Below are 27,759 nucleotides of genomic sequence, written 5' to 3' on the forward strand. Positions count from 1 at the left end.
AAAAACCGCAGGCCTGGGGAGAGACAGCTGCAAGTCAACTGCTCTCCCTGGCCATTGTGCGCTTTACAATTTATAGGGTTTTGAACTTCGCGCCAAACATATGGTAATAGGCTCATCATTTACTACCAGTTACATGATCAGTGCCTGCTAATAACACAAAGCAGTGGCACAATAGCAAGATATTAAAAAGCCATTATAGATAGGTGGAGCTGATCCCATTTCCCCTGGGCTGATCTCTTTCTGGAGGGTCCCCTTTGTGTTTTGAGCTTCTTGCATAATCTAATCAGTTGAGCTATTGTCTATGTTTTCCCTGCTTGGAGTCTAAAGTGATTAGGCTGTCTGAAGTGATTAAGGGGTGCCCATGAGTTATCGTATTGCTGTGAGCTGCTGACAATATTTTAAAATAAATTTGTTATACACGCGTAAAAATGTCCATGATATTAAGCATAAAAGTCATCTTAAGCATAAAGGTCGCCCCTTCAACCTCTCCTCTTGCTCCTGGGCGTCGTCCTTGCGCCCCAGTGAGCACACCATTTTGATTGAATAGTCCGATGATTTCTTAGTTGAGATTCCGGAGTGTTTAAAAGATGTTCAGTAGTTCATCGAAGAGTCTTTGCTTTTTCTCACGTGACAGACCTGGCGTGATCTGTGCTCCTCCGAGCTCCAATGATGGGTGTCAGCTGGGGGTGTCTCCATGGCGGTCTTTAAATAAATGTTGTTGCTGCCTGGGCAGTGTGGTCGCGGAGCTGCAGTGGAGAAGGGGTCTCGGTGCGATACGTGGCGACAGCACTTAGCCTGGGCACAAATTGCACTTAAACAGACTGACAGCACACAGCAAGCAATGACTATGCCAATTAGAACCATGGCTCCCTGTATTAAAAATGTCCCCCATGAGCCCTCCATCAGCCAATCCATCCAGCTGCTGTTGGGGATCTCATATAGTTTTGTCACTTCGTTATGAATGTGTTCCACTAGATTCGTGAGGTTCTCTGAGGCGTCAGGGATGGATGTACAGCATTCTGTTCCTATTAAGGCACAGGTACCTCCCTTACTTGCAAGGAGATAATCTAAGGCTAGGCGGTTCTGTAGGGCTACTGTCCTAAGGGCTATCAGTTCGCTGTTTACCTCTGCCACAGCTCCGCAGTAGCATTAGCAACTTTTTCCAGAATACGAGCTTCTTTTTGTACTCGTGCTGTGAGTTCGCCCATCTGTAATCCTAGCCCTCCCAGGGAAGGGAAAAGGAATCCCAGGTACGAAAAGACCCACCTCCTCTGCCTACCCCCCTTCCACTGGGGATGGTCCTTGAGGGTGGGGATGTGGTGTATGTAGGGAATAGCATAACCTAGATAGCATGTCCCTGTCCAGCCATGGGGTAGCCAAAGGTATGCCCTGTGACCGCAGACAAAGTAAGTTCCATTATAAGCAGCAGGGCTGTTTAAAATTTCTGGCTGCAGAAGGATCTGCACTGTGTTGTTTGGTGCACACTGGACTCTAAGGGAACTATCAGGTGCTGCTGGCGTAATGTCGAAGGCCTGGTTACAGTCGCTGTTCCCTACTCTGAGGGCCCTGTCTGTCTCTGTTTTGGATGTACAGACTTGCCCGATTGGGCGCCCTATCCCAGTGGTGTTTGTCAGGGTCAGGGAGGGTGGCTGGTGTGTGCGGTCGTAACCCGGCAGTCACCATTTACCGAGTGTCCCTGCCTTGCACCCAGCAGACTGTAATTTCTCCTGTATAGATTTAAGGTGGTGCGTGAGGCCTGCTTCCTGTATAACCCACTCTACGGTCTCTTGGGCTGTCAAAGGGATTGGCCTGATGGGATTCCACCTTTGAAATGTATTTGAATGTGGGTACATATCCAGCATTTAGATGCATTCCATTTCTCAGCATATACATGCGACATATACAAGTACGCATTTACATTCAACTTGTGTCGGTAACGGTTTGAGAGACTATCTCCCCTGCTAAGCAGTAAAGCATAAAAACAAACAGCGATATACATCTTGTCCGGTGCTGTGACCTGCCTGAAAATCCGGTACAATGAGCTTGGAGGTACAATTATTATTAGTGGACTCGCGTTACTGGATCATTGCTGTTCTCGCATCTTTTTAGTTGTGTCCAATGCTTCCATTGCCCCTTTCCCCTGATTTCAACACAGGCGCAGGTATCCCCACTAATGAGGACTCGGTGTGGCCCCGACCACCAGCTAGACCAGGCCTTTCATTAACCAATTTAACCATTACTTGGGATCCTGCTTTTGGCACCGTGGCCTGTTCAGGGTACTGCCTTTCTTTACCTTTAAGTTCCTGCTGTTCTCTTGCTTGCTGTCTCATTTCTTTTAGCTGCTCACTCAGTTCTAAGACATATCTGCTGATTTTGTCTTTTAAGGGTCCCAAATCTTCCCCTCCGGTAATTATGCCTTGGGGCAATTGCATGGCCCGCCCGATCATCAGTTCGTAAGGGGTTAATCCCGTAACGCGATTTGGGGATGCCCTGAGTTTCATAAGCACAGTGGGTAGGACCTCTGTCCACCTGCTGTGTTTTCCATGTAAAGCCTTTGCGAGTGCGGACTTCAGGGTCCGATTCATCCTCTCTACCATACCTGAACTCTGTGGATGGTGGGGGATGTGGAACTTCTGCTTTATTCCCATCCACTCGCACGTCTTTTTCATAACTGTTCCCGTGAAGTGGGTGCCCTGATCAGAGTTGATCTGCAAAGGGACCCCCCATCTGGGAATTACTTCACTCGCTAGGATTTTTGCCACAGTGGAAGCAGTGCAATCCCGGGTGGGGAATGCTTCCACCCAGCGGGTGAATTGGTCAATTATGACTAAACAATATCTCTTGCCCCCTGAAGCAGGAAGTGGTTCTGTGAAATCTATCTGGAGACTTTCCCACGGTCCCCGGATCTTGGCTGGTGAGCCATTTGGATCTTTATGGGTCACCCGGGGTTGTGCTGCGCGCATGTGAGACATCGCTGACAGTATTTATCTGTGTCTCTTCCCATCCCCGGCCACCACCAATCCCTTCTCAGGAGATGGTTCATGGCGTTTCTGCCGGTGTGATCACGGCCATGGTTTAACTGCAGCAGGGTGCGCCTGATGCAGTCTGGGTCTATTGCCTTTCTTTCCTTCCTCCAGACGCTCTGGGCATCTGGTTTCCCGCCCCTTTCTTCCCAGACCTGCTTCTCTGCCTCGGGGGTGTCCCGGTGTAACTGGACTATGTCCACACTATCTGTGGTGATACTAGCTGTTGGGAGAGCGTGACTTCAAACCTGCTGCGCTGCCTTATCAGCTACAGCGTTCCCTGCTTGTTCTGGAGTTTCTATTTTCCTATGTGCTTTGACTTTAATTACTGCTGCTTCTTTGGGCAGCTTTGAGGCGCGGGATAGAGCTTCAATCTTTTCCTGGTGCTTTATCCTGTCCCCTCCCGATATGACAAACCCCCTGCAATCCCAGGCGGTCATATAGTCGTGTATGACTCCGAACGCGCATTGGCTGTCGGTATATACATTCACGGTTTTGCCCTCTGCCAGGGTCAGAGCCTGTGTTAAAGCCTCTAATTCTGCGACTTGAGCTGACAGAGTGCTGTCTAATCATCCTGAGGTTACCACTTCTAACTTGCCGTTAACTACTGCCCACCCTGTTTTGGGGGTACCGTCAATATATTTCCTGGACCCATCTACATAGAATGTTAAATCTGCCTGTCCTAAGGGGAGTTCTTCTACTGGGACTGCGTCTATCTCTAGGTCGATTTCAGCGCACACATGTGATTCGCCAGTGGCTAAAATCCCTGCAGCGGGGTTTACTCCTGTGTCCCTTATTATGGTGACTGAGGAGCAGAACTGATTCCCACTTAGCTCTCCTTACATTAGAGACTGCTCTGAGCTTACCATTGTTAAGCATTTCAACGATGATATGCCTGGTGTGGAGGATGATTTCCCCCGTCATGACCGTGGGCTCGTTAATACTAACTGCCCATGCAGCACAGTCAAGTGCAGCAACGCAGCGGGACAAGCCGGCTGCCACTGGTGACTGCTGTGTGGAGTAGTAAGCTACGGGTCGCAGGGTGTCCCCATGTGTTTGGGCTATTACTGCAGCATAGAATCCCTCCTCATTCTCACAAAAGATATGGAAGGGCTTCCTCGGGTCAGGTAAACCGAGACTCGGAGCTGATATAAGGGCTTGTTTTAACCTTGCATAAGCTTCCTCCTGTTCGGGTCCCCATTCTATCAGTTTGCCCCCAGGGCCTTCCCCCTTTACTAGCTGCTGTATGGGCTTGGCTAAGGTTGCGAAATTGGGGATAAAGGTTCGGCTGTAGTTGAACAGTCCCAAAACCTTGCGGACTCCCCTCAGGGAGACTGGCCTGGGCATGACCTGGATGGCAACCCTCCTCTCGTGAGGCATGGTCCTAGTACCCTGGGATATCTCCTGTCCTAAGTACAGGACAGTGTCTCTTCCTACCTGGGCCTTTTTGGGGTTCACCTTCAACCCGCCCCTTTCTAAGGCTCGCAGCACCTCAATCAGGGCTGCAGCATGTCCTCGTCTGTCCTCTGAGGCAATTAGGATGTCATCCACATACTGAAGAACACTGCAGCGGTAGGGGGTGTGATCTACTCCCTCTAATATCCTATTCATAACCTGGTGGAAGATGGCAGGGCTGTTATGGAACCCCTGGGGGAGTCTCGTCCAGGTATATTGCTTTTCGCCCACAGTGAATGCAAATTTGTCCTGAGACTCTGTGTCTAATGGCACCGACCAAAAGCCGTTTGCTATGTCTAACACCGTGAAAATACTATACTTAGGGCCCAATCCATTCAGGATTGTGGAGGAGCTTGCCAGTATGGGATGTACTTTTGGGGTGACTTTGTTTAGCTCTGTATAATCGATTGTTAAACGGAAGGTTTTATTGGGCTTTGCTACTGGCCATACTGGGGAGTTCATGGTACTAGTAGCTGAGCGTATTACCCCCCCTCCCTTCTAGGTCCTGTACACTAGCCCGCATGGCTTGGTATGCCTCCGGCTTTATGGGATACTGTCTGTGGGGTTTGTGGTCTGGGCCGGGGACGTGGACCGGATCCATAGGGACCTTTCCTGTGTCCTGCTTATCCCTGGCCCATACTCCTGTCAGTACTTTACAAATTATTCCAAAAGGCTGGGGCTCTGTGTCCCAGTCCCTCTGAAACGTTTTAACACTCCCGATCGTTGCGATGTTTTGACAGGGTTGGTGGAGCTTACATTTGTTCCCATTACTGTGGGACCAATGAATCTTATGATTCCTGGGGTCTATGAGTATGCTTAATTCCTCTAAAATATCCATTCCTAGCATGGTTCCCTCGTTATTCTGGCATACAAAGAACTGGACCGGCACCAGTCGCCCTGCTACCTCTAAGACTACCGTCTTGCTCTTGTAAGCCTTAATACGAGTTCCCCCCACCCCTACTATGTGGGTGTAATCCTTGGTCACGGGAAGGGGTAGGTCGGTCAGGGATACAGAGGCTCCTGTGTCTACTAACATTTCGCAAGGCAGGCCCCCCAGGAGGGCAGGTATGTAGACACGGTTGTCTCCCTCCGCGTCTATAGGAGCCGCCTTTGCTCATGCCTTCCCCTGGTCCCTCAGCCAGTTCAGGAAGGCTTCCTGCATGTCTAAGTGGGTTTCGGGCTTGGGCTTGGGCTTTAGCCAGCACTGCTCAGCTGAGTGACCTGTTCTGCCACAGGTCCCACAAGTTTGTCCAGGTTCTGATCGACAGTGCCTAGCTATGTGCCCTGGTCTTCCACAGCGGAAGCACTTAGCTGTTGGTTTAAAGTTAGGGGCATCTATTTTTGCAGAGGCTGTCCAGGACCTGGGTGCGGTTCGGTTGCTCCCTGCCCCGGCCCTCGCATCTACCCAGCTTGCCCACTGCACTGCGATATCGTAGGTGTCCGCAGTGACAATACCTCATTTTAAAACTTCCTGATGTGTCGGGAAAAGCCCGTCTAAAAACATTTGGATGTACGGGGCATCGTTAGGGTCGGGGTTTTCCTGCCCGGACGACTCACAATAAGCCTCATACAGGCGAGCAGCATAGTTGCTGCTGGATTCTCCCTTTTCCTGCCTCCAGGATTGGATTTTTCCCCAGTTGGTGGTAGGGTTTCCCAGAGCTGTACAGACTGCGTGTTTAAAGGCATTATATGCTTCCCTTTGGATCGCCCTGGAGGCATTGTTAGGGACTCCGTTCGCCCATGCCCCATCCTGGATCGTGCAGGTGGCAGGGTTCTCCGGGTCAGCGCTAGTTAGAGTCCTCCATTTATCTGAGGGGCACTTCACTCTGACTATCTGGTGGATACCACGGGGGTGGAGATCGTGGACATCCCACATCTCCTCAAGAGTCCTCCAGAACTCTGTATTTTTGGGTGCGCAGAGAATCTAACTCCTTTAGGATAGTGTGCTTTGCTAAGGGAGTGAATGCTTTATAGCGATCCTGGCCATTAGCTGTCCTAGTTACTGGGGCACATTTCTGGACGCTGCCGGGTTTGTACTCGGGTGGTGCACTAGGAAGTGCGGGGTACACCGAAGACATGGTGGTCTCCGGGGCGCTAATTTTACGGGGTTCGGCTCGTAACTCTGTGATCCGAGCCTTTAAAAGTCAGTTACCTGGGTGGTTCCCCCTCAGTAGTAGTTTTTTTTTTTCTCTCGGGGCCCTAGCCCTATAAATTGGTGCAGAGGAGATACCCGATCCTCTACACTGGTAGAGGATCCCACCCTTCCATCCTCCTCGAACCTAATTATAAGTGTGGGGAAGTTTTTTTTTTGTTTTCTTTTTTTCTTGCTGGTAATGGCTTCAGGGATGGCAGTTCAGGCAGTATGCTGCATCTCCTGTGGGATGTATGTGGTGAGGAAATCCAGTAGTGTTTCAGGAGATTTTAGTTGTAAGAAGTGCATTAGATTGCAGCTTCTGGAGGAGCGTGTAAAGGAGCTGGAGGGGGAGGTAGAGGAACTCCGCATAATTCGGGAGGCGGAGGTGGAAGTTGATAGGAGTTATAGAGAAATAGTAACTCCTAGAAATGAGGCTTGGGTCAATGCCAGGAGGAGGGGTAAGAAGCAATCGGGAAGACAATCCCCTGGGGCGGTTCCCCTCCATAATAGGTTTTCGGTGCTGGAGGCTACAGTTGAGGAGGAATCAACTGAGCATAGAGAGCAGATCTCTGTGGGTGAGCCGAGTGAGAAAGCTCAGGTGGTTAGGGGCTGTAAAAGACTGGGCCTTGTGATTGGGGACTCCACAATTAAGGGGACAGATAGGAGGGTCGGAACTAAAGGTAGGGACTCAGGGTTGGTGTGTTGCCTACCAGGGGCTGGGGTCCGGGATGTGTCTGACAGGGTATTCAGGACTCTTAGGGGGGAGGGAGATAAACCACAAGTTATTGTACATGTGGGGACACACGACATAGGGAGGATAGGGGAAGGGGATATTAGGCAGGGATTTATGGAGTTGGGGTGGAAACTAAAGGCCAAGACTGACAGAGTGGTTATCTCTGGACTCTTGCCTGTACCACGGGATAGTTTAGAGAGGAATAGGGAGAGGGAAGGTTTGAATTCATGGCTGAGGGGATGGTGCAGGAGGGAGGGGTTCAGGTACTTAAGCAATTGGGGCTCGTACTGGGGAAGGTGTGACCTCTATGAGAAGGATGGTCTACACCTTAATCAGAAGGGGACCAATATCCTGGGGGGTAAATTTGCTAAGGCCATGCAGGGAGGTTTAAACTGATTCGGGGGGGGGGAGGGATCCTGAGTAGTGGGGCTGAAAGTGAGGGATGCATGGATGGGGACTGCAATGCACGGCATTGCAGAGGTGGGGTGGAGCAGGGTTTGAAATGTGTATACTTCAATGCCAGGAGTATTCGCAATAAAGTGGGTGAACTTGCAGCGTGGATCAGTACCTGGGACTTCGATGTTGTGGCTATTTCAGAGACATGGATAGAGCAGGGGCAGGAATGGATGCTGCAGGTCCCGGGGTTCAAATGTTTTAGTCGAAGTAGGGAAGGAGGTAGAAGAGGGGGAGGGGTAGCATTATTGGTCAGAGATTGTATCACAGTGTCAGAGAGGAGGTTTGATGAGGACTTATCTGTTGAGGTAGTATGGGCGGAGATTAGAAATAGGAGAGGAGAGGTCACCCTGTTGGGAGTCTTTTATAGACCTCCTAAAAGTTCTAGAGAGGTTGAGGAAAGGATTGCGGAGTCAATCCTGCTTAGGAGTGAAAGTAATAGGGCAATTGTTATGGGGGATTTTAACTTGACTAATATTGACTGGAATTGTTATAGCTCTAGCTCGTTAGAGGGGTCAGTTTTTGTTCAAAGCGTGCAGGAAGGTTTTTTGACTCAGTATGTAGACAGGCCAACTAGAGGTGAGGCTATATTGGATCTGGTGCTGGGAAATGAGCCAGACCAGGTGCTAGACTTGGAAGTTGGTGTGCATTTTGGTGATAGTGACCACAATTCGGTTACGTTCACCTTAGTGATGGAAAGGGATAGGCATGAACCTCGGGCCAGTGGTTTTAGCTGGGGGAAGGGTAATTATGAGGCTATTAGGAGAGAATTAGGAAACATAGGTTGGACTAGGAGATTACAGGGACTGGGAACGTCCGACATGTGGAGTTTTTTCAAGGAGCAGCTACTGCGAGTCTGTGATAGGTATGTCCCTGTCAGGCAAGGAGGAATTGGTAGGGCTAGGGAACCGTGGTGCACCAAAAAAGTTTCTTTGTTGGTTAAAAAGAAAAAGGAGGCTTATGTTCGGATGAGACGTGAGCACTCGGGTAGTGCACTAGAAAGCTTTAGATTGGCTAAGAGGGAGTTGAAGAGCGAGCTTAGAAGGGCTAAAAGGGGACATGAGAAGACTTTGGCGGATAGGGTTAAAGAGAATCCTAAGGCGTTCTATAGGTATGTCAAGAACAGAAGGTTGGTTAGGGCAAGTTTAGGGCCAGTTATAGATGGCAGAGGGAAGTTATGTGTGGAACCGGAGGAGATTGGTGAAGCATTGAACCAATATTTCTCTTCGGTGTTCACGCAAGGGGACATGAATATAGCTGAGGAGGACACTGGGTTGCAAGGGAGTAGAATAGACAGTATTACAGTTGATAAGGAGGATGTGCAGGATATTCTGGAGGGTCTGAAAATAGATAAATCCCCTGGTCCGGATGGGATTTATCCAAGGATTCTCTGGGAGGCAAGAGAAGTGATTGCAGAGCCTCTGGCTCTGATCTTCAGGTCGTCGTTGGCCTCTGGTATAGTACCAGAAGATTGGAGGTTAGCGAATGTTGTCCCATTGTTTAAGAAGGGGAACAGAGACTTCCCCGGGAATTATAGACCGGTGAGTCTCACTTCTGTTGTCGGCAAGATGTTGGAAAAAATTATAAGGGATAGGATTTATAGTTATTTGGAGAGTAATGAATTGATAGGTGATAGTCAGCATGGTTTTGTGGCAGGTAGGTCGTGCCTTACTAACCTTATTGAGTTTTTTGAGAAAGTGACCAAGGAGGTGGATGGGGGCAAGGCAGTGGACGTGGTATATATGGATTTTAGTAAGGCGTTTGATAAGGTTCACCATGGTAGGCTTCTGCAGAAAATGCAGATGTATGGGATTGGGGGTGATCTAGGAAATTGGATCAGGAATTGGCTAGCGGATAGGAAACAGAGGGTGGTGGTTGATAGTAAATATTCATCATGGAGTGCGGTTACAAGTGGTGTACCTCAGGGATCTGTTTTGGGGCCACTGCTGTTTGTAATATTTATTAATGATCTGGATGAGGGTATAGTTGGGTGGATTAGCAAATTTGCTGATGACACCAAAGTCGGTGGTGTGGTAGACAGTGAGGAAGGGTGTCGTAGTTTGCAGGAAGACTTAGACAGGTTGCAAAGTTGGGCCGAGAGGTGGCGGATGGAGTTTAATGCGGAGAAGTGTGAGGTAATTCACTTTGGTAGGAATAACAGATGTGTTGAGTATAGGGCTAACGGGAGGACTTTGAATAGTGTGGAGGAGCAGAGGGATCTAGGTGTATGTGTGCATAGATCCCTGAAAGTTGGGAATCAAGTAGATAAGGTTGTTAAGAAGGCATATGGTGTCTTGGCGTTTATTGGTAGGGGGATTGAATTTAGGAGTCGTAGCGTTATGTTGCAACTGTACACAACTCTGGTGCGGCCGCACTTGGAGTACTGTGTGCAGTTCTGGTCCCCACATTACAGGAAGGATGTGGAGGCTTTGGAGAGGGTGCAGAGGAGGTTTACCAGGATGTTGCCTGGTATGGAGGGGAGATCCTATGAGGAGAGGCTGAGGGATTTGGGATTGTTTTCGCTGGAAAGGCGGCGGCTAAGAGGGGATCTTATTGAAACATATAAGATGATTAGAGGTTTAGATAGGGTGGATAGTGATAGCCTTTTTCCTCTGATGGAGAAATCCAGCACGAGGGGGCATGGCTTTAAATTGAGGGGGGGTAGTTATAGAACCGATGTCAGGGGTAGGTTCTTTACCCAGAGGGTGGTGAGGGATTGGAATGCCCTGCCAGCATCAGTAGTAAATGCGCCTAGTTTGGGGGCGTTTAAGAGATCCGTAGATAGGTTCATGGACGAAAAGAAATTGGTTTAGGTTGGAGGGTCACAGTTTTTTTTTTTAACTGGTCGGTGCAACATCGTGGGCCGAAGGGCCTGTTCTGCGCTGTAATGTTCTATGTTCTAAACTTGCAATACTCTTGTTCTTTTCATAGAACATAGAACAGTACAGCACAGCACAGAACAGGCCCTTCGGCCCACGATGTTGTGCCGAGCTTTATCTGAAACCAAGATCAAGCTATCCCACTCCCTATCATCCTGGTGTGCTCCATGTGCCTATCCAATAACCTCTTAAATGTTCCTAAAGTGTCTGACTCCACTATCACTGCAGGCAGTCCATTCCACACCCCAACCACTCTCTGCGTAAAGAACCTACCTTTGATATCCTTCCTATATCTCCCACTATGAACCCTATAGTTATGCCCCCTTGTAAACTTTTCCACTATCTTTTCCTGGTAAACCTGGTTCATACGTACCGCTATCACTAACTGTTTAACTAAAATTACTGCAGCCTTTTTAGAAGCGTCCCGCTGGTGGCTATTCCACCATTCCCTTTGTAGGGGGAAGGACGCACAGGGGTTCCATCCCTTCTTGCACATTTTCCTGATTGGTTTCTGCTGTTGCATCCCAAATGCTCGGCTAAGAGATCCTTCTGGCCCCCATTCTAGGGAGAGGCTATCCTCTTGCTCCCTTCCTCCCCCTACGTATGCGCAACCTACTTCGGAATCTCTGTCCTGGGGTCATCTTTCCTCGGGCTTTCCTTCATGGGGCCTTCTGTCTCTCTCTCTCTCTTGTCTTTCTGTACCTTTCACATTTCTCCTAGCCCGAACCCCGCTCCTATTGTGAGTGCTTCTGGAATCTGTCAACCCTTTTGGTTCCCTAAGTTCCTGGCTCGCAGAGGTACGCCTAACCTACCCGCTCATTCAATAAGGCCTTTTTCTTTATCCCCCTTATTGGCGCAATGGGTGGTTAGCAGGGACATGAAGTCCTGCCATGACAATGGTCCACCTCTTGTGACGCTTACAAGTCCCTCTCACAATAGGTAGCCGACCAATAGGTAGCCGACAGCAGTGTACCTAACCGTGTTACAAATTTAAAGTTCTCAATCAGTGAAATTTGTGCAGTAGCCAATCAGTGTAAGTGCACTTTTTGTACCTACTCGGTCTACAAGCTGGTATCCAGGTTGGAGGAAGTCCCCTCGTGGTCCCGACGGCGCTCGGATCCTTCCGGACTCTGACGGTCTGAAACTGACTTCTCACCCACTTGATCCTTGTCACCGTGGGTCCAGCGAGTGGTCACTTCCTCCCGGGTTTCGACACCAAACTGTAAGAACCATAGAACCATAGAAAATTACAGCTCAGAAACAGGCCTTTTGGCCCTTCTTGTCTGTGCCGAACCATTTTTTGCCTAGTCCCACTGACCTGCACTTGGACCATATCCCTCCACACCCCTCTCATCCATGAACCCGTCCAAGTTTTTCTTAAATGTTAAAAGTGACCCCGCATTTACCACTTTATCCGGCAGCTCATTCCACACTCCCACCACTCTCTGCGTGAAGAAGCCCCCCCTAATATTCCCTTTAAACTTTTCTCCTTTCACTCTTAACCCATGCCCTCTGGTTTTTTTTCTCCCCTAGCCTCAGCGGAAAAAGCCTGCTTGCATTCACTCTATCTATACCCATCAAAATCTTATACACCTCTATCAAATCTCCCCTCAATCTTCTACGCTCCAGGGAATAAAGTCCCAACCTATTCAATCTCTCTCTGTAACTCAGCTTCTCCAGTCCCGGCAACATCCTTGTGAACCTTCTCTGCACTCTTTCAACCTTATTTACATCCTTCCTGTAACTAGGTGACCAAAACTGTACACAATACTCCAAATTCGGCCTCACCAATGCCTTATATAACCTTACCATAACATTCCAACTTTTATACTCGATACTCCGATTTATAAAGGCCAATGTACCAAAGGCACTCTTTACGACCCTATCCACCTGTGACGTCACTTTTAGGGAATTCTATACCTGTATTCCCAGATCACTCTGTTCAACTGCACTCTTCAGAGTCCTACCATTTACCCTGTACTTTCTACTTTGGTTGTCCTTCCAGAGTGCAATATCTCACACTTGTCTGCGTTAAATTCCATTTGCCATTTTTCAGCCCATTTTTCTAGTTGGTCCAAATCCCTCTACAAGCTTTGAAAACCTTCCTCACTGTCCACTACACCTCCAATCTTTGTATCATCAGAAAACTTGCTGATCCAATTGACCACATTATCATCCAGATCATTGATATAGATGACAAACAACAATGGACCCAACACCGATCCCTGCAGCACACCACTAGTCATAGGCCTCCACTCAGAGAAGCAATCCTCCACAACCATAGAATCATAGAAACCCTACAGTGCAGAAGGAGGCCATTCGGCCCATCGAGTCTGCACCGACCACAATCCCACCCAGGCCCTAACCCAAAATATTTTACCCGCTAATCCCTCTAACCTACACATCCCAGGACTCTAAGGGACAATTTTTAACCTGGCCAATCAGCCTAACCCGCACATCTTTGGACTGTGGGAGGAAACCGGAGCACCCGGAGGAAACCCACGCAGACACGAGGAGAATGTGCACACTCCACACAGACAGTGACCCGAGCCGGGAATCGAACCCGGGACCCTGGAGCTGTGAAGCAGCAGTGCTAACCACTGTGCTACCGTGCCACCCACTCTCTGGCTTCTTCCATTGATGTGGAGATGCCGGCGTTGGACTGGGGTAAGCACAGTAAGAAGTCTCACAACACCAGGTTAAAGTCCAACAGGTTTATTTGGTAGCAAATACCATAAGCTTTCGGAGCGTGCTGCTCCTTCGTCAGGTGGAGTGGTCTCTGTTCTCCAACAGTGCACGGACACAGAAATCAAGTTACAGAATACTAATTAGAATGCAAATCTCTACAGCCAGCCAGGTCTTAAAAGGTACAGATAATGTGATTGGAGGGAACATTAAACACAGGTTAAAGAGATGTGAATTGTCTCCAGACAGAACAGCTGGTGAGATTATGCAAGACCAGGGGCAAGCTGTGGGGGTTACTGATAATGTGACATAAATCCAACATCCCGGTTTAGGCCGTCCTCATGTGTGCGGAACTTGGCTATCAGTTTCTGCTCAGCGACTCTGCGCTGTCGTGTGTCGTGAAGGCCGCCTTGGAGAACGCTTACCTGTGCACTGTTGGAGAACAGAGGCCACTCCATCTGACAAAGGAGCAGCAAGCTCCGAAAGCTTATGGTATTTGCTACCAAATAAACCTGTTGGACTTTAACCTGGTGTTGTGAGACTTCTTACTGTTCTTCCATTGAGCCAGTGTCTAATCCAATTTACTACCTCCCCATGTATACCCAGCGACTGAACCTTCCTAACTAACCTCCCATGAGGGACCCTGTCAAAGGCCTTGCTGAAATCCAGGTAGACAACATCCACCGCCATCCCTTCATCCGCTTTCCTGGTAACCTCCTCGAAAAACTCTAATAGATTGGTCAAACATGACCTACCACACACAACGCCATGTTGACTCTCCCTAATAAGTCCCTGTCTATCCAAATATTTGTAGATCCTATCCCTTATCACACCTTCCAGTAACTTGCCCACCACTGACGTCAAACTTACTGGCCTATAATTTCCCGGATTTCTTTTGGAACCTTTTTTAAACAACGGAACAACATGAGCACCCTCCAATCATCCGGCACCTCCCCCGTGAATACTGACATTTTAAATATGTCTGCCAGGGCCCCTGCAAGTTCAACACTAGCTTCCCTCAAGGTCCGTGGGAATACCCTGTCCGGTCCTGGGGATTTATTGCTGTAAGGGGAAGTTTCTCTCTTCCTACCAGCATAAAAGACAAGCAGACATGAGTACAGTACAAAAAGGCAACACAAACTTTATTCTCTGTTTAAAATATCAAAAACCGCAGGCCTGGGGAGAGACAGCTGCAAGTCAACTGCTCTCCCTGGCCATTGTGCGCTTTACAATTTATAGGGTTTTGAACTTCGCGCCAAACATATGGTAATAGGCTCATCATTTGCTACCAGTTAGATGATCAGTGCCTGCTAATAACACAAAGCAGTGGCACAATAGCAAGATATTAAAAAGCCATTATAGATAGGTGGAATTGATCTGTGGCTGATGATGATGTGAACCCATTTCCCTGGGCTGATCTCTTTCTGGAGGGTTCCCTTTGTGTTTTGAGCTTCTTGCATAATCTAATCAGTTGAGCTTTTGTCTATGTTTTCCCTGCTTGGAGTCTAAAGTGATTAGGTTGTCTGAAGTGATTAAGGGGTGCCCATGAGTCATTGTATTGCTGTGAGCTGCTGACAATATTTTAAAATAAATTTGATATACATGTGTAAAAATGTCAATGATATTAAGCATAAAAGTCGTCTTAAGCATAAAGGTCACCCACTTCACCCATGAAATCCTTGTACAGCAGTTCTCACAATATAGATATCAATTATTCTCTCTAGCCATGTTTTGATAATAGAATCACTTCTATTGCTCAAATAAAACTTGGAGAAATGTAACACAATCTCTATAGATAAGGGAAGAAGAACCCCTCAAATGGCTCACCAATTAGTATCTCACTTTAATACATAGAAACCCTACAGTGCAGAAGGAGGCCATTCGGCCCATCGAGTCTGCACCGACCACAATCCCACCCAGGCTCTACCCCCACATATTTTACCCGCTAATCCCTCTAACCTACACATCCCAGGACTCTAAGGGACAATTTTTAACCTGGCCAATCAACCTAACCCGCACATCTTTGGACTGTGGGAGGAAACCGGAGCACCCGGAGGAAACCCACGCAGACACGAGGAGAATGTGCAAACTCCACACAAACAGTGACCCGAGCCGGGAATCGAACCCGGGACCCTGGAGCTGTGAAGCAGCAGTGCTAACCACTGTGCTACCGTGCCCCCATACAAGATGCATACTATTGCATGCTCACCAGTGTTTTCCAGAAGAAAGGATACTCTATAACAACGTGCCGCAAAAAGCAGGCAACTCTTTACACTGTGCGCTACATTTGAATACTCCTAATCTACTCCTCCCACTCCCTATTTTAAGAGTGTCATCCATTTGCAATGTTTTCCTTTCAAGTTGTGCTGCTTGTCTTCTGCTAAGTGGTTTCAATGGTGGTGTTTCCTGTACTTAAAGCAACCTGCATCTATTTTGGTATTTAGGGGTGGCATGGTGGCACAGTAGTTAGCACTGCTGCCTCACAGCTCCAGGGACTTGAATTCGATTCTCGGCTTGGGTCACTATCTGTGCAGAGTTTGCATGTTCTCCCTGTGTCTGCATGGGTTTCCTCCGGGTGCTCCAGTTTCCTCCCACAGTCCAAGGATGTGCGGGTTAGGTGCATTGGCAATGCTAAATTCTCCCTCAGTGTATCTGAATAGGCACCAGAGTATGGCAACTAGGGGATTTTCATAGTAACTTCATTGTAGTGTTAATGTAAGCCTACTTGTGACTAATACATAAATTTTTACTTCTACTTCATGTGCTACCACACTGAATTTCAATGGCTTCAGATAATTTCTCTTTCCGACCCCCTCCCCACCCTGCCTGACTCCAAATAACCCACCTATATTTTTCTTCCTTCTTCCTTACCAATAGTTACTGAGTTATTTTGTAGACTTCCAACCCCATGTGGCCAATCTAGGCCACATAGGCTTTTGGATTATGAGGGGCATCTCCATCACAGGTGATCTTATTCCCATATTCATAAGCATGCTCTTTCCAGTGGGGATGAGGGTCACTCAATTGCATTTGGGATAGGAATTACTGGCTGATTTTGCTCATTCCCCAACAAAAGGAAATGCATGTGCTACCACACTGAATTTTAATGGCTACATAAGACTAAATTCTTTAAATTGTTTGCTTAACGTTCTGCTGGAGTTTGTCATGCATGATCAGCTGTTATTTGCCTTGCTTTCCTTCAGCTGCAGATCTGGTAGCAGTTCTGGTGCTTTTTCACCTCACTGTTGTAACGAGGAACAGAAATGTACATATCTGCATACCGACAGAAACTGCTTTCTTTATTTTCATTCTGTTTGTCTGCAATGTTTCGTTTTGCCAGTCTCTCTTTACCCATCCACTGAGCTTTTCAAAAAGGGTTTTCCACCCTGCCTAGCCCCATGCACAATTGATTCATGTGAAATGTAATGTTGCCCTATTAACATGTCTAATTGAAGTTTAGTAAGACTTGTTTTAACAAAATTATCAAAAGTGATTTCCTCCAGAAATATTGGCTGAACATAGGGACATTTTGAAAACCCAAACCTATTTGCTGACAAGTCCTTTTAAATCCAAAGAGGGTGAGTGTCACGTGCGTGCACATTTGTTAGTAACGCTAAATCTGTACTGTGCTAAATTCTCATGTAAAGAACTGAAACAAGCACCAAAATATTGTAAGGGCCGGGGAGTCCTTGTTCCTTTCTAATTTGTTCCCGTTTTATTTTGTAATTGCATTCTCAACATTCCATACAGATGCTGTCTCCTGTGTCTGGTAACCTCTCTGTAAGGCTTTCTGGTATCTTCTTGTTGACATTTATCTACTTAGGGTAAGGCTCCCAATTTAGAAGTGTATCTGAACAGTGAGGACAGGGGAAACCACCCACTGGCTCAACCTGCGACTCATAAATCCCATATAAAGCAGTAAGTTGGTGCTGGCACCCTTGCTGTGCTAGGAATTGAACTCAAACCGGGGCTGTTGGTGACATGACTGTAATCCTGCTTTACATAGCTGTTTAGAATAGGCCACTTTGTGTAACAATTTTCAAGTCAAGCAGATTATCTGACTCTAGAAAATTGCTGATGTAATGAAGCTTGGTGTGTGAGAGTACCTAACTCACTCCACTTCCTGTAACCAGGCTAGCTCTGAAGACTTTAGAATTGGTCTCCAAAAATAGTGAGGATAGGTTTTTTACGCTTTACATGGAGGTATTATTACGTTTGCATCATCCACTTTTTAATGTGGTACACTTGTCTCCCTATCAGCATTGTCCATTCCATTAAAAATACCCATGGGTGTTCTTTAGTCATGTTTGTTCTGCTCCTTAGAAAATGATAAAAATGGGACCATTCTGTCCCTCAAGTTAGTTTATGACGTTTAATTAGAAATGGCTGATCTGTATCTTTTCTTCATTTATCCCTTATCTAAAAAAATATATTAATCTCGGCTTTGAAATCTTTAATTGATCGCGCCTCAACAGTTTTTTGGGGGAGAGATTCAGATTCGCACTGCTCTTTGTGTGAAGTTGCTCCTGAAATCACCCCTGAATCCCCTTGCCCTTTTACCAAGTCTTTGCTACAAGTCAAAAAGAGCCTGTGGGAGCAGTAAAGCATTCCTGCCTCGCTATCTGTGTCAGCTGTGCTTAGTCATAAAATTTGGGTTCAGTAGTAGTGAGGTTGGGGATGGCATCAAGCAGGAAATTAGAGATGCGTGCAGTAAGGGTACAGCAGTTTTTATGGGTGACTTCAATCTGCATATTGATTGGGCTCACCAAACTGGTAGCATTGCGATGGAGGAGGATTTTTTGAAATGTATAAGGGATGGTTTTCTCATCCAATATGTCGAGGAACCAACTAGAGAGCAGGCATCCTAGACTGGGTATTGTGTAATGAGAGAGGACAAATAGCAACCTTGCGAGATTCTTTGGGGAAGAGTGATCATGATATGGTAGAATTCTTCATTAAGATGGAAGTGACATAGTTAAGTCTGATACTAGGATCCTGAACTTGAGGAAAGCAAATTTTGATGGTATGAGATGTGCATTGGCCAGGATAAGCTGGCAAAGGATACTTAAGGGGTTGACAGTGAATAGGCAGTGCCAGATATTTAAAGAACACATGGATGAACTTCAACACTGTACATCCCTGTCTGGCAAAAGCGTAAATCGGGGCAGGTGGCTCAACCATGAATAACAAGGGAAATCAGGGATAGTGTTAAAGCCAAAGAGGAAGCATATAAATTGACCAGAAGAAGCAGCAAACCTGAGGACTGGGAGGAATTTAAAATTCAGCACAGGAAGACAAAGGGTTTAATTCTGAAGGGGAAGATAGAATACGAGAGTAAGCTTGCAGAGAGCATAAAAACTGACAGCAAAAGCTTCTATAGACATGTGGGCCGCGATTCTCCCATCCAGCGCAGCAGGCCGGGAGAATCCCGTGGTGCGTTTGCGTCATCCAGCACCGGATTTCCAGCAGCACCAGCTCCGCGCCGGTAATCGGTGGGGAGACGCACAGACCATTTAAATGATCTTTTCAATATTATTTGAATATGATTAGTGAGCCCAGGACTGGAGTATCTGGGCCCACTAGCGTCTCCTACCCTGCCAGAGTGGGGATTACACTTGTTCCCCACTTTCGGGGAGCTAGTGGCCTGACCCCGCTGGAGTGAAGGGGGGGCAATCGTGGTCCCCCAGGAGGTCAGTTGGTGGGGGGTGATGCCCCCTGGGCATTGGCACCCTAGCAGTGCCAGCCTGAGCCCCTGGCAATGCCCAAGCGTCAAAGTGACAATGCCCAGGTGACGCGTTTGCACTGCCCATAGGGGTGTGGGACATGGGGGGGGCAGGGCCTGATGGGGGTGGGCCCTCGGGGTGATCGGTGGAGATGCAGGTGGGGGTCCTGCTGCCACTCAATATAGGGATCGGTGGAGGAAGGAGGGAGGGCATCAATCGAGGAGGGTTGGGGGGGGGGGTCAGCCGGGCGTGCAGACAGCCTGTTGGGGGGGCGGGGTGGGGGAGGGATGGCTGGAGATCGTTTGGGGGGGGGGGGGGCGGTGGAACAGCTGGAGTTGCAGTGGTCACAGGGCTGGCCAGCAATTGGGAGGCCATTAGTGCGGGTCCGTTGCGCATGCCCCGATTTCGGCACTGACAGATCGGTGCATGCTCAGTGGCCCACTCAGTGTGCTGATTTCAGCCTGTCCAGCGGGAATAGGTAATTTCCTCTGAATTTCCCCTGAATTTTAATGATAGTCACGCTGGTGGCCTCTGCAGTGCAAAAGTACAGGAGATTCTTCTCTCAATTCCCACTGAAAATAAAGCGTGAATTACTCCAGTTTTCATGTGAATTCGACACTTAGAGTTTTTTTGGGAGAATTCTGCCTGCGAAGAGAAAAAAAGAGTGGTGAAGACAAATATAGGTCCCTTACAGTTAGAATCAGGTGAATTCTTAATGGGCAACAAAAAGCTGGCAGACCAGCTGAACAAATACTCTGGATTTGTCTTCACTAAAGAGGACACAAATAAGCTTCCAGAAATACTAGGGAACAGAGGGTCTAGCATGAAGGAGGAACTGAAGGAAATCCTTATTAGTCAGGAAATTGTATTGGGAAAATTGCTGGGATTAAAACCTGATATGTCCCCAGGGCCTGGTGCACTGCACCCCAGAGTACTTAAGGAAGTGGCCCTAGAAATAGTGCACACATTGGTGTCTATTTTCGAGCATTCCATAGACTCTGGAAGAGTTCCAATGGATTGGGGTGTAGCTAATGTAACCCCACTTTTTAACAAAGGAGGGAGAGAGAAAATGGGGAATTATAGACTGGTTAGCCTGATATCAGTGGTGGGGGAAATGTTGGAGTCAATTATTAAGGATGTAATAACTGAGCATTTGGAAAGCGGTGACAGGATCGGTCCAAGTCAGCATGGATTCACTAACGGGAAATCGTGCTTGACAAATTTTCTGGAATTTTTTGAGGATGTGACTGGTAGAGTGGACAAGAACCGATGCGTACAGAGTGGCCAAAACTAGTGGGGAATTAGAAGATTGGGAAAGCTTTAAAAAACAACAATGAACTACTAAGAAAGCGATAAAGAAAGGAAAGATAGATTATGAAACTAAACTAGCACAAAATATAAAACTGGAGAGCAGATTTCCACTCCATCTGACGAAGGAGCAGCGCTCCGAAAGCTAATGGTATTTGCTACCAAATAAACCTGTTGGACTTTAACCTGGTGTTGTTAAAACTCTTACTGAATCTAACAGAAAGCAGAGAGTTGGAATAAATGGGTGCTTTTCTGGTTGGCAGTTGGTGATTAGTGGCGTGCCGCAGGGATCGGTGCTGGGGCCTCAACTGTTTACCATATACATAGACGATCTGGAGGAGGGGACCGAGTGTAGGGTAACAAAGTTTGTGGATGACACAAAGATGAGTGGGAAAGCGAATTGCGTGGAGGATGCGGAAAATCTGCAGAGAGATTTGGATAGGCTAAGTGAGTGGGCGAGGATCTGGCAGGTGGAGTATAATGTTGACAAGTGTGAGGTTATCCACTTTGGAAGGAATAATAGTAAAATGGACTATTATTTAAATGGTGAAAAATTACAACATGCTACTGTGCAGAGGGACCTGGGGGTCCTTGTGCATGAATCGCAAAAACTCAGTTTGCAGGTGCAGCAGGTGTTCAAGAAGGCAAATGGAATCATAGAATCCCTACAGTACAGAAAGAGGCCATTCGGCCCATCGAGTCTGCACCGACCACAATACCACCCAGGCCATACCCCCATATCCCTACATATTTACCCACTAATCCCTCTAACATATGCATCTCAGGACACTAAGGGCAATTTTAGCATAACCAATCAACCTAACCCGCACATCTTTGGACTGTGGGAGGAAACCGGAGCACCCGGAGGAAACCCACGCAGACACGAGGAGAATGTGCAAACTCCACACAGACAGTGACCCAAGCCGGGAATCGAACCCAGGTCCCTGGAGCTGTGAAGCAGCAGTGCTAACCACTGTGCTACCGTGCCGCGAATGTTGGCCTTTATCGCGAAGGGGAGGGAGTATAAAAGCAGGGAGGTCTTGCTGCAATTGTACAAGGTACTGGTGAGGCCGCAACTAGAGTACAGTGTGCAAATTTGGTCCCCTTATTTATGGAAGGATATATTGGCCTTGGAGGGAGTACCGAGAAGGTTCACCAGGTTGATACCGGAGATGAGGGGGTTAGCTTATGAGGAGAGATTGAGTAGATTGGGCCTGTACTCGTTGGAGTTTAGAAGGCTGAGGGGAGATCTTATAGAGACATATAAGATAATGAAGGGGCTTGACAGGGTAGAGGCAGAGAGATTCTTTCCACTTAGAAAGGAAACAAGAACTAGAGGACACAGCCTCAAAATAAGGGGGAGTCAGTTTCGAACAGAGTTGAGGAGGAACTTCTTCTCTGAGGGTAGTGAATCTCTGGAATTCTCTGCCCATTGACGCAGTGGAGGCTACCTCGTTAAATATGTTTAAGTCACAGGTAGATAGATTTCTGATCAATAAGGGACTGAAGGGTTATGGGGAGCGGGCAGGTAAGTGGAACTAAACCACTATCAGATCAGCCATGATCTTATTGAATGGTGGGGCAGGCTCGAGGGGCTAGATGGCCTACTCTTGCTCCTATTTCTTATGTTCTTATGTTCTTAAGGGTGAACCAGTGGATGTTGTGTATCTGGACTTTCAAAAGTCTTTTGACAAGGTCCCACCAAGAGATGAGTGAGCAAAATTAAAGCTCATGGTATTGGGATAATGTATTGGTGTGGATAGAGAACTGGTTGGCAGACAGGAAGCATTGTGTGGGAATAAATACTCCTTTTCAGAGTGGCAGGCAGTGACTAATGGGGTACCACAGGGTTCCGTGCTGGGACCTAAGCTATTCACAATATACATTAATGATTTGGATGAAGGAATTGAATGCAATGTCTCCAAATTTGCAGAGGACACTAAGCTGGGTGGCAGTGTGTGCTGTGAGGAGGATGCTAAGAGGCTGCAGGGTGACTTGGACAGTCTGGCTGAGTGGGCAAATATTTGGGAAACATAATATAATGTGGATGAATGTGAGATTATCCACTTTGGTGGTAAAAACATGAAGGAAGATTATTATCTGAATGGTGGCAGTTTAGGAAAAGAAGAAGTGCAATGTGACCTGGGTATCATGGTGGAACAGTTGCTGAAGGTTGGCATGCAGGTACAGCAGGCAGTGAGGAAAGCTCATAGCACGCTGGCCTTCATAGCAAGAAGATTTGAGTATGGGGTAGGGTTGTCTTGCTCAGTTATACAGGGCCTTGGTGAGGCCAAGTATTGTGTGCAGTTTTGGTCTCCTAGTCTGAGGAAGGACATTCTTGCTATTGAGGGAGTCCAGAGAAGGTTCACCAGACTGATTCCTGGAACGGCAGGACTGACATATGAAGAGAGATTGGATTGACTGGGCTTGTACTCACTGGAATTTAGAAGAATGAGAGGAGATCTCATAGAACCATATAAAATCCTGATGGGACAGGACAGGCTAGATGCAGGAAGAATGTTCCCGATATTGGGGAAGTCCGGAACTAGGGGTCACAGTCTAAGAGTAAGGGGCATACTATTCAGGACTGAAATGAGGAAGAACTTCTTCACTCAGAGTTGTGAACCTATGGAATTCGTTAACACGAAGCTGTTAGGACCAATTTGTTCGATATGTTCAAGAGGGAGCTGGATGTAGCCCTTGCGGTTAAAGGATCAAGAGGTATGGAGAGAAAGCCGGAGTTGGATACAGAGTGCGTGATCAGCCATGATCATATTCAATGGTGGTACAGGCTCAAAGGGCTGAATGGCCTACTCCTGCCCCTATTTTCTTTTTCTATGCTTCTAGATTTAGGATCTAAAGCAGTATGACACTCACATCAGTATTGAAGGGATTCTGCAATGTCGGAGGTGCAGATGAAAAGTTAAATAAAGCTTGCTATTAGATGGGTGTTAAACACCATCATGGCAGTATTCAGAGAAGGCTGATTTAGTCAACCTAAATACCACTGAAAATACATTAATTGGTATTTAGTTTAATTGCTTTTTGCGGCATCTTGTGTCTTTGCCTCTGTAACACAACTGCACTGTATGGTAAATGCTTTGCGATACTTCAAAGGAAGTCTGTCTTCGCCATCAATCTTCTGAAATCAACCTTTAGCAAGGAGTTCTCTTTTTTCTGCCTTTCCCTCTGCCCCCATCGCCACATTATTTTGCTCTATTAACATATATAGAATATGTGGATGACAAGTTATTGATGTTAAACTGGAACTATAGACAAATGAGCACGCCATTCCTTGTATTTATTTGTTTGCTATTCTATTGAAATACACACAGTCTAATTCGTCTTGTTTCCAAATTAAAACAGTTTTTTACATATTTATAACCTAGCAGCAAGCCACTGTTTATTCCATGATTTAATCTTGATAGGAATCTCTTCGCACTCTATTTACTCCAGCTTGCCATGTCACTATATCCTTTCTCCACAAGTGAAACCTGAGGAACATTGTGACTGTGGTCTTTGCAGTCAGACCATTTCCCATATACTGAACTTTTGAACTGGACAATCTATTCCCAGTGACATCACAAGCATTCACACTGCATCAGTTGAAGTCAGTGAATGGATTGTTATCCTCGACATTGATCAATAAGTGCTTTCCATATAAAATAAAATGATATTCTTCTATTTTCTCCTTCATGTACATGTCTATCTTTCCCATATATGTGGTGTTCTCCCACTTGTGCTACTGTTTATTCTCCATAGTAATACTGTAATCTGGTGTGAGACAAAGCTGTCCTACAAAGCACAGACTGCACAGCCACTGGTGAGGAAGCTAGAAACTTTGTCTCTAATGGCTGTGTTTGGGTTCCTCCACAGCACAAGTACAAGTAATTACTGCTGCACTTCGAGCTGCCCGACTGGATTCTGTAGCCGAAGAAGAGCCATCATCTGATGCTGAAAATACTGAAGAAATCCAGGCAGAGTCATTGCCAACCAGCCCAGTGCTTCCTGTATCCACATATTCTGGGTGCATTAACACTGATGGGTCACTGGGCATGGGCCCAGCAGCTGAGATTGTAGCAGCAACAACTGGGCACTCACTTCAATGTTTGGAATCTAATGAAAATATACAGAATATGGTACGTTAATATAGTTTAGGTTTTGTGTCACTTTTATATTTGTTCTACAAGCAGGGACAGAATATAACATAGCAAAAGTGCAGATGATACTAAAATAGGTGGGAAAGCAGGCAATGAAGAGGATATGAAGATTTTATAGATGGCTATATATAGGCTAGGAAAATGGGCCAAAATTTGGTAGATGGCGTTTCATGTGGATAAGTGCGAGGTTATCCATTTTGGGAGAAAAAATAGAAAGGCAAATTGCCACCTAAATGGAAAGCTGATTTACATGCATCTGGGCAGAGGGATCTGGCTGTTTGTGTTCATGAATCGCAGAAAGTCGGTATGCAGGTGCAACATGTAATAAAAAAGGCAAATGGAACGTTGGCATTTCTTGCAAAGGGACTAGAGTAGAGAAGTGTTACTGCAATTGTGTTGAATATTGGAGAGATTACATCTGGAATATTGTGTCCCATTTTGGTCTCCTTATTTGAAGAAGGATGTGATGGCGTTGGAGGCAGTTTAGAGGAGGTTGATTCTGGGGATGAAAGGGTTGACGTATGATGAGAGATTGAACAGTTTGGGTTAATACTTAGAACATAGAACAGTACAGCACAGAACAGGCCCTTCGGCCCACGATGTTGTGCCAAGCTTTATCTGAAACCAAGATCAAGCTATCCCACTCCCTATCATCCTGGTGTGCTCCATGTGCCTATCCAATAACCGCTTAAATGTTCCTAAAGTGTCTGACTCCACTATCACTGCAGGCAGTCCATTCCACACCCCAACCACTCTCTGCGTAAAGAACCTACCTCTGATATCCTTCCTATATCTCCCACCATGAACCCTATAGTTGTGCCCCCTTGTAATAGCTCCATCCACCCGAGGAAATAGTCTTTGAACGTTCACTCTATCTATCCCCTTCATCATTTTATAAACCTCTATTAAGTCTCCCCTCAGCCTCCTCCGCTCCAGAGAGAACAGCCCTAGCTCCCTCAACCTTTCCTCATAAGACCTACCCTCCAAACCAGGCAGCATGCAGGAGTTTAGAAGGATGAGAGGAGAACTGATTGAGGTTTATAAAATTTTAAAAGGGATTGATAAAGTAAATGTAGATCAAATGTTTCCTTTTATGGGACAATCTAGAACAAGAGGTCACAGGTATAGGTTGCGAGGCAATAGATTTAAAACTGAGATAAGGATGAACTACTTCTCACAGAGGATGGTGAATTTGTGGAACTCGCTGCCCCATAGCACAGTGGAGTCTGAACTGTTGAATAGTTTCAAGAGGGAGATATATTTCTGATTTTGAAAAAAGCGATATGGGGAACAGGCGGATTTGAAACAAGGGAGAGATCAGCCATGATCAGATTGAATGGCAGAGCAGGCTTGAATGGCTGAATTTGCCTACTTCTGATCCTAATTCCTATGGGGATCAGTAAATTTTAACTGCTGATCTGCTTGAACTATACTGACCTGAGAGATCAGTCAACCCTAAAATAGTAGGCCCAAACTTTATACTGCACGTGGATTGCTAACTCTCTGGGCTTACATACAAACATATGAATTAGGAGTAGATCATTTGCCCCCCGCCCCACCCCAGTCTGCTCCACTGATTATGGCTTCAATTCCACGTTCACGCCTAGCCCTGATAATCTTTGACTTAATTGTGTTTCAGGAATCTATCTACTTCTGCCTTTAAATTAATCAATGAACGTCTCGTCTCCACTGCTCTCAGGGGAAAAGATTTCCGATCCTCTGAAAGGCTCCGAGAGAGAGCATGTGGGAGCCCCTCCAAGGAGGCTCACTCTCACTCTCTCACGCAAGCAAAGACACACAGATTGACGTGCTCAGACACGTGCTTATGCACACACACAGGCACAAACATATACAGATACACAGATGCACACACATATGCATACAAAAGTTACAGCACTGAAGGAGGCCATTTGGCCCATCTTGCCCAATATAGCCCGAGCACATCCAGGTGCCCTTTCTAATCCCACCTTTCAACACATGGCCTATAACGCTGTAGCATGCAGCATTTAAGGTGAAGATTCAGGTTTTTTTTAGAAAGTGTTTAGGGTCTCTGCCTCCACCTCCAACTTGCGCAGCGGAGGGCAAATGATCTACACCCCCCACCCTCTGCGTTTTAAAAAAAAAAGTTCTTCCTCATGTACCTTCTACACCTTCTGCCACTTATCTTGAATCTGTCCCCTGAATTCTCCCACAAGGGAAACAATTTTATCCTGTCCACTGGATCTCTTCCCCTCATAATTTTATACACCTCAACATTCTTTGTTCCAAGGAAAATAACACCAACTTATCTAATATCTCCTGGTAGATGCACTTTTCTAGCCCTGGCAACATTCTTGTAAACCTCCTCTGCACAATACTCCAATTGTGGCCTCACCAGTGTTTTATACAATTCCAACATTATATCCTTATTTTTATAGTCTATACCTTTGCCAATGAAGGAGAGCATTCCACATTCCTTCTTTACAACCTTGTCTACTTGAACTGCTGCCTTTATAGGGATATGTGTTCTTGTATGCCACGATCTCTCACTTCATCTACCCTTAGTATATTTCCATTTATCATGTATTCCCTATCACTGTTTGACCTCCCTAAATGCATTACCTCACACTTCTCTATTTTAAAATCCATCTGCCAATTTACCGCCCACTCCACCAACCCATAGATTATAGCTATCCTCTACAATATCCACTACTCAGCCAAACTTTGCGTCATCTGCAAATTTTAAAATTGTGCCTCCCATGGTAACATCCAAATGATTAATATATAACACAAACAGTAGGGGTCCCAATACCAAACCCTGTGGAACACCACTTGACATAACTTTCCATTCTCAAGGGCATATATCTCATATATCTCAATCGGCCATTACCCTTTGTTTCTTGTTACTCAGCCAACCTTTGAACCACATTACCTTGTATTCCATGGGTCTTTACTTTTTTGACCATCTGCCATGTGGGACCTTGTCAAACACCTTGCTAAAATCCAAGTACACAATACCCACTGCACTATCTTTATCAATCCTTCTTGACACTTCCTCAAAGAATTCAACGAAGTTTGTGAGGCAAGACCTTCCTATAACAAATTCATGCCGATCATCTCTGACAAATCCATGTCTTTCTATGTCACAGTTAATCCCATCTCTCAGGTTTGAATCTACTAATTTGCCCACCACTGATGTAAGGCTAACTGTCCTGTAACTGTTTGGT

At 46.5% G+C, this 27,759-nt stretch overlaps 1 protein-coding gene across 6 annotated transcripts in view; it reads left to right on the forward strand.

Moving 5' to 3' along the window:
• Positions 1 to 27,759, forward strand: part of ppp4r1l (protein phosphatase 4, regulatory subunit 1-like) — a 204,106-nt gene that overhangs the window by 112,739 nt on the left and 63,608 nt on the right. For all 6 annotated transcript variants that reach the window (XM_078236343.1, XM_078236347.1, XM_078236344.1 and 3 more), the window contains one exon: positions 24,270 to 24,532. In XM_078236343.1, coding sequence (XP_078092469.1) covers positions 24,270 to 24,532 — 263 coding nt within the window. The remainder of the gene's footprint in view (positions 1 to 24,269; positions 24,533 to 27,759) is intronic.

The sequence above is a fragment of the Mustelus asterias genome, chromosome 20 (assembly GCF_964213995.1).
Source record: "Mustelus asterias chromosome 20, sMusAst1.hap1.1, whole genome shotgun sequence".
NCBI classification, from domain to species: Eukaryota; Metazoa; Chordata; class Chondrichthyes; order Carcharhiniformes; family Triakidae; genus Mustelus; species Mustelus asterias.